The 7784-nt window shown below is 37.1% G+C and overlaps 1 protein-coding gene across 3 annotated transcripts; it reads right to left on the minus strand.

Moving 5' to 3' along the window:
- Positions 1-4038: 4038 nt before the first annotated feature.
- LOC147334723 (tripartite motif-containing protein 16-like) lies at positions 4039-6511 on the minus strand. Of its 3 annotated transcripts, none has more exons than XM_086287402.1 (2): positions 6391-6511; positions 4039-6282 (listed from the first exon to the last, which is right to left on the minus strand). In XM_086287402.1, exons 1-2 carry the CDS (start codon positions 6509-6511, stop codon positions 4838-4840), a joined length of 1566 nt encoding a protein of 521 aa, XP_086143528.1. In that variant the 3' UTR covers positions 4039-4837. The 3 variants fall into 3 exon arrangements, with proteins under 3 accessions (XP_086143528.1, XP_086143529.1, XP_086143527.1); XM_086287403.1 differs by having other exon boundaries at positions 4039-6061; positions 6179-6511; XM_086287401.1 differs by having other exon boundaries at positions 4039-6511.
- Between the last annotated feature and the right edge of the window lie 1273 nt (positions 6512-7784).

Genomic DNA, 7784 nt, shown 5'->3' on the forward strand with positions numbered 1-7784 from the left:
CCGGAGATGTGGTAAGTTTATTCTTGCATTAGGGAGTTGTTGCTGTTGTTGCCGTTGTTGTGTGCTAAATGTGTGCATGTTAACTACTTTGTTATAAGTAGAATTAAACAAGCTAAAAAGGAAAAAAAAAAAAACATGCAAAAGATATACAGGATTATATGCCATGATATCAAATACACAAAATAATACATATTCATATTTTACCAATATCACTAATATGACAAAAATACATCAAAACAAAATCACTAAGTTATTTTGTGATTATTATAAGGTAACTTCTAAAAAGTATCCAACTGTGCTAACCTGCAACACAGTGAATTTTACCTTTAGAACCTGTACAAACTAAAATACATCGGCTTCTTTGTTGCAAAGTAATATTCACCTTTTGGCTAAATTTGACATTTTTAGCCTTTCAGATAAATCTCTCATTTTAATTGTGCTATGAATGATTATTTTTAAGCTTTCTGTTTATCCAAAATAACAAGCTACTATAAACTGTCCATCCACTTTTGACTGTCTGTCTGTGTGTGTGTGTGCGCGTGTGTGTGTGTGTGTGTGTGTGTGTGTAGGTGCAACGAACGAGCAAATCTTTGAATCTTGTGGCAAACCCTTTTTTAAGCTCGCAATGGCATGCTCTGAGCTGCTTCAAAAAACGGAATAAAAGGGTTTGATTTTTTGTCTTTTGGATACTAAAGATTTTTCATTCATACTGTTTTTAATAGCTTTTAGCACACTTGTTATATCTGTCTTTCTTATATCTCTTTTGAAAAAAAAATCTGTATGCTTGAATGTTGTAGTCAATCGATTTTCTGTTTATGCTTAAAAAAATGTTCTGTTTAAAGATATTTATGAAATTGGGTGGTATGTATAACCTGCTTTTCTATAACTAATGAGCACTGTGGTGAAAATGGTCACTTCTGCTTGCATGACATGTTTCATCAAATAGACCAAATCAGATGTTCCTCACATTACATATGATCAATAAGACTGAGATCCCTCGGCTCAGACAAAAGCTTGTATGTGTGTTAGGATTTAGCCTAAACAGCAGGCACAGATACACAGAAATAGGAAGGTTTTTGATTTGATTATGTATAACAATGGGAAGAAGTAATTTGTGTTGTGATTGATAAACACTAATGTTCAAGTAAAGTTCAATAACGGGTGTTAAAAAGATAAAGATAGAATAAGTACTCAGAAATAAAAAAAAAAATGCATTAACATCAGATGTTGTTCGTATCATAAAAACCTCTGCAGTTGATGATTATTCGCAGTTTCCCTGGGGGCATTGTCAAAGTGAGCAGAAGACTGGAAGACTCTGGTTGACATAGTCTTTTTTTTTTATACCCACTAGAGATAATTTTTTTAAACTTTTCTTTAAACTCTTACATTTTGAATGTGAATATTATTAACTGATTGAGCTGTTTCATTTGTTGTTTCTAAATTGCTTAATAAAGTATCTTTTTTTGCGATTAAAGTACATTTTGTGGACATTTCATTCTTTTGACGTAAAGATTGAACTTGGGCATGATTATTAACATCTACTTTTTTAAGGTTCTTATAAGTTATTCTAGTGTTTTAAAACTAACAGATCCCTGTGGTCTATTTTAGACCGGGGAGGGGGGGGGAGGTTAATGAATTATGCTAATAGTGAGTAAAAAGTAAACAGTATAATACAGATAAATAAAAAAACACTCCCAAAACAGAAAAAAATTATTACAAATAAATTATTACAAAATATTAATAAAAGAACTATAAAAATGGAGGCAACTTTGCCTGTGGTAGAATGTATACAATGTATGAAAAAATCTTTGCTGCAGATACTAATTTTGTGTTTTAAGATTTATGAGTTTCATGCTTTCATAGTGGCACATGGAAGAACTGACATTTTCTCAGGTGGTACACACTGTAAAAAGTTTGAGAAACACTGATAAGGTAAGTGTATGTGTGCTTTTGGAAAACATTTACAGCTGCAGTACAGAATCTTTGAAACAAGCTAGCATAAAACATTTTTAGAATATAAAAAGAGCACTCTGCTTCTCTTTACAGCTCCTCACTCCACCAGGGAACCGTTTGGCATTTTCTGTGCAAATGTGATGTATGTACTGCGGCAGTCATAAGTTTTAGTAGAGTTGTTGCTGAACCACATAAAAATATATCATTAATTTTAAACTCCCCAATCAATGATAATGTTATGTTGGAATGTTGTTAAAGAGGGTCAAAAATGTTTCAACCCAGTTTGTTTTGCAGATTCTGTATAGCAGCTTTAATATAGGAAGGACACAACTTCCAGATTGTACGAGTAAAATAAGGTTTTTTGTCTTTGTCAGTTTAAGTGATCTAGGTAGCTCTGTTTTGGAAGTTCAGTTAACGCTAGAAATGTGTTTTGGAGTTTGTACGTGCTTTGTCTCTAGGGGCCACCGTAAATATTTATATATAAACATATGTAAATAAAATCACTTGTTTTTACATTAGTAATTCCTTTTGTGCATAATTTTATATTATTGTTAATAATAAATTAATTAAAGCAACAAAACAACCTGAAGAGCCGGTTGGGAGCCGAAAGAGCCGGCTCTCTAAAAAGAGCCGGAAATCCCATCACTAATCGCTCTGGCAGCAACACCGCTAGAGCCAGAGCAGGGGGGAGCTGGAACAAACCATTTTGGGAGGGGGGGGGGTTATCTATACATTTGTTGTTAAAATGTTATGGCTCAACCAGGTATTGTATGCTTTTTATGTTTTTAGTAGTGTGTCACACAAATAGCAAATATTGTCAAAAAAAGTAAGAAATCTTTGGGGGTGCTTAAAATGTGCTAAAATCGCCCCTGGTCAGAAGCGCTCCGTCTTCACTGGACTCAGTGCAAAAAGAGATACAAACTATTAAAATAATGGTAAATGGTAAATGGCCTGTATTTATATAGTGCTTTACTAGTCCCTAAGGACCCCAAAGCGCTTTACATATCCAGTCATCCACCCATTCACACACACATTCACACACTGGTGATGGCAAGCTACATTGTAGCCACAGCCACCCTGGGGCGCACTGACAGAGGCGAATAATAGAGAACAAAGAAACATTTCACGAAGAGTGAAAATAATATCACAACCAAAACCTTGATCTTGGGAATGTTGCTACCTGTAAACTTCATGTATTCAGTGGTTTATACAGTATGAACATTGGATTTAATTTTACTTTGTGTATGTTCATTTTTTTTTTTTGCCATATTGAAATTAACCTTATATATTTTTAGATGATTGGTTATGTCTCCTACAGAAGAAAAGTTTAAAAGATGGATTTAGTCATAATTTCAACACATGCAGTGATAAGTAGGATGTATTCTAGATGTTGTGGTAAAAACTACAATTACGGACAAAAACTTCTACATGCATGGGCCACTTGATTAGGTACAACTGCACATTAAACTATACTGGTAGTCACTCTCAATTTGCCTATAAAAAATATAATTGCACCTGTCAGGGAAAACACTTACTGTGCAAAAAAAACCCAGACTGTTAAAACACATAAATAAAATAATAATAATAATAAATACAAATAAAATATATAATAAAACTTTTCTTCATAGTCAGCAAAGAACAAAAATTATTGGAAACATAGTCAAATTAATGAGCATGAGAGTACAGTATATTCAGCTTTGCAATATATATGAAATATATTCAGTTTTAGAATTTATATTCAGTGTTAAATTTAGCTAGGCTCAAAGTGTTAATTCTAGTTTATTTAAATAAACGACATACTCACATGCAAAAGTGGGGAGGCACCAAGGGTGGAAAGAAGTTAATGTAAGGTGGCACATGCCACCACTGTAGATCTGGCCCTGCTTAGTACATTAGATCATGTTTTAGCTACAAATTTGCTCTCTTGCTGGAACGTTTGGTGTTCATGAAATGTAGTAAATGTGTCTGTTTGTTTACCAATTTATGAATTCATTCATCCTATCATTGAAATAACCACATGAGAGATGATATTGCAAATTAACTGCACACAATAGCAGCAATTTTAGTTGTGCAATATTTCCCATCACTGCTTGCCTTTAGTTTCTCTAGTGTGTATACAAATGCATTGTAGAATAATTTGGGTTTTAGATTGTTACACTCACACTTGTCCATTTTCTAACCAGGAATAGGCTAAACATCTTATTCCATATTTCTCTAGTTTCCTGAATAGTAGATCATATCAGATCTACTGTATGAAAAGCTTTCTGTAGGTCAAGATAAAAACCATCGCAGAATTCATCATTTTATTGATTTTAAAAGACTATGAAACTTAGATTTACTCTCATCAACACAGCGTCAAAGCAGTTTGAGAATTATTCACAACGTTTAATCTATCAGTTAATTTCTGCCACAAACTCCCCTCCATCAATCTTACTCAGTTCACGAGACATCACACACTGGACTGACTGAGAGACATGAACTACTTTTTGTGCAGGTCTTCTTGTATTAAAACAATATTTTCTTCTATGTAAAGGAAGTAAATAAACAACAGAAAGGAAGAGAAATCCTGCCAATTCAGAAAATAGAACAAACTACATAATATGTAGTTTGTTCTATTTAAACTACATAAGACTGGCCACCTATAAAATCCAAATCTTTAAGAAATAAAAATAAATAAAGTTCCAGTGTTATTGTCGTTTAAGCAATGAAACCCTAAAACTGTTGAATTATTGCTTGATTATGTTTACGATAATTACTTACTTTACTTACTTTGGGGTCTAGTGGAAACTGTTTTGAAATAAATTTCTCTCATGTCACTCTGATCTGTTCACAAAGATTCAACAGAGAAAAAGTGCTGCATTGATTTGAATACAATTTCAAAGGTCTATTTGACTTTAATGAACTCTGCAGTGGCTCCATTTCCCCAAATATAAAGTCCAGCATAGAGCGGCTGAGTGAATGTGGTCTGGACTCTGTGGAGGAGAGTCATGGTTTCAGAGACGCTGTAGAAAGACAGAATACCTGCTCTGTGATCCAGGTACACTCCTACTCTGGAGGACCGAGGACCTGAGAGGACAGTTGGGACATTGTTGTGAATAAATGTATATCTGTTTGTGTAACAATATAATGCCCAAGATTTGTCATTGTTTCCAAATAAACATTCATTGCCCGTCCCTGCTCTGCTGATATTCTTGTATGCGACTGCAACACCAACTTCTCCCCCTCTCCACTCCACCTCCCAGTAACAACGTCCAGTCGGACTCTCTCTACTCAGGACCTGAAGCCATACAGTGAATCTGTCTGGATGATCAGAATAAGACTGTTGTTGTTTCATTCGTGTTACTTTTCTGTTCCCCTCAGATAATAACAGACGTCTGTGTGCTGTGTTTGGATCCAGTGTGATTTCATGTGAATATTTTAAGAATCCAGCTCTGGTCTTTGGCTCTGCTGGTGACAGTAAAACATCCTCTTCAGTGACTGTCAGTGAGATGTTTGTCCATTCCTCTCTCAGAATGTCCTGTAGTTTATCTCTCTTCTCTGACACAGCTGCTGTCACATCCTCAAAGTAGCTCAGAGGACGAATATTGATGCTGGATGAGTGTGTAGACTCACTGAGTGCTGACAGTGAGGGGTAGTTGTGTAGAAACTGGTTGTGATCCTCTGTGTGTGAGAGCTGCTCCAGCTCGCCGTCTTTCCTCTTCAGCTCAGCGATCTCCTGCTCCAGCTTCTCCTGAAGCTCTTTGACTCGACTCCCTTCAGTTTCCTGCTGGGATCTGACCTGCTGCTTCACATCAGAGCTTCTTTTCTGGATGAGACGGATCAGCTCAGTGAACATCTTCTCACTGTCCTCCACTGCTTTATCAGCAGAGCCATTGATGGCCTCCACCTCCTGTTGAAGCAGCTTCACATCTTTCTCTCGCTCCTGGATTCTCTGCTGGATGTTTAGTCGTCTCACCTCGAGCTCCTTCTGCTTCTCAGTCCTTTCTGCTGCAGCTGGGACTGTTTCATGGCCTTTATGTTCATCCATTGTGCAGAGATAACAGATACTCTGCTGATCAGTACGACAGAAAATCTTCATCACCTCATCATGACGAGAGCAGATGTTCTCCTGGAGCTTCACAGAAGTTTTAACAAGTGTATGCTTTTTAAAAGCTTGAGATTCATAGTGAGGTTGGAGGTGTTTCACACAGTAAGAGGCCAGACAGACTAAACAGGACTTGATGGCTTTCAGCTTCCTCCCAGTGCAGACATCACAGGCCACATCTTCAGGTCCAGCATAGCAGTGATCAGCTGGAGCAGCTTGGAGTCCAGTCTTCTTCAGCTGCTCCACTAAAGCTGCTAACATGGTGTTTTTCTCCAGGACAGGCCTCGGTGTGAAAGTCTTCCTGCACTGAGGGCAGCTGTGGATTCCCTTCCTGTCTTCTTCATCCGAGAAACTCTTAATACAGTTCATGGAGTAGCTGTGTCCACAGGCTGTAGTCACCGGATCTTTCAGTAGATCCAAACAGATGGGACAAGAAATTGTTTCTTTGTCCAGCTGAACTCCTTTCTGTGCCATTGCTCCTCTCAGTTTCTCTCTGGCAGAAAGGAAAGCATTCTGACCTCTGATCTCATAACATACTTTTCTGTAGTGAATGGAGCCTGTCGGCTCTGAAACGTTACAACATGTTTGTTATACCCATCTTCAAACTGCAGATCTAAAGGGGAGGGAACAAGGAAATACATTTACAGTGTTTCAGGAAGAAGAGGGAGGAGTTATCAGGCTTTGACACATTCCAGGAAGTGGAGCAGTTTGACGTAGACACTGTTTAACCCTTTGAACATAAACAAAGGAAGCAGATCAGTTTTTACATTCATAATATACAAATGATGAGCAAATAAAAAAGCTGCCACATTGTAACACCATGGCACATATTATACCATGAATTGTTTTTCATTTCAAAAATGTTCACATTCAGACACAAAAATCATTAAATATCACACAGTTATTAATCCTTCAAATATGAGACATTTGGCTTTCAGACACAGAGCCAGTGACTTTATCTTTACTGCAAGTATTTTTGTGTTTTACACCATTGAATATCAAGTTAAATATGCTGCAAAATGTGAACATTTACAGAATAAAAGTCAGAATGTGTAGAACAGGGTTTTTTTTTTCCACTTATAAAATGTTTTCACATTCTTGTCTTTTAAACTCGCAGATACAGGAAAAAATATTTGCAATCAACTGATATTTTCACAGATATATTGAGAGCTGCAGACTTGCAATTCAAATTTTACTCTTATTTATTATTTTTACTACTTGGAACCACAACTCTGTGATTCCAGCCTCTCAGATCAGTGAATACAAGTGCTGGTGTCATGATCCGGGGTGTCGGTGGTGTTTTGGGGAATGTTTTCTTACTCTGTTCAAAGCTCAGGTCCTTCCTCCAGGTGAAGTTCTGGGTCTACATCTGCCTCTCTCCACATGCGGCTCATTGTCTGCAATCAGCGATGAAGTTTTAAGGACCACCTCAGAGTATTTATCAGATTGTCATCTAAACAGTAGTTTTAAATCAGCCTCCATGTTCTGCTTGCTCCAAGTGTTCCTCTGTTTAATTTCACCTTCTCATTATCCACTCACCTCCACGCTTATCTGGATTTCTTCTGTCACATTGTGTTCTGTCGCTCCGTTTCTCCCAACTTCCTGTGGAGAATCTGGAAACCCACCTGCCTGCTTTCCTGCTCACTGTAACCATCCATCAGTCCAGAAAAGAAGGTCTCCCTCCCTCCAAAACCCAGATTCACCAGCCTGCCAAGGAAGCAATCTTCTTTACTCTCCTTGCAATACA

Source organism: Aulonocara sp. 'chitande type north' Nkhata Bay, linkage group LG3 (assembly GCF_057382095.1).
Source record: "Aulonocara sp. 'chitande type north' Nkhata Bay isolate Kocher_YH1m ecotype deep benthic linkage group LG3, A_spYH_male_GT1.1, whole genome shotgun sequence".
In the NCBI taxonomy this organism is placed as follows: Eukaryota; Metazoa; Chordata; class Actinopteri; order Cichliformes; family Cichlidae; genus Aulonocara; species Aulonocara sp. 'chitande type north' Nkhata Bay.

Coding starts and splice junctions, on each gene's coding strand:
- LOC147334723 (XM_086287401.1), bottom strand. CDS start 6,511: ATGGCACAGAAAGGAGTTCAGCTGGACAAAGAAACAATTTCTTGTCCC.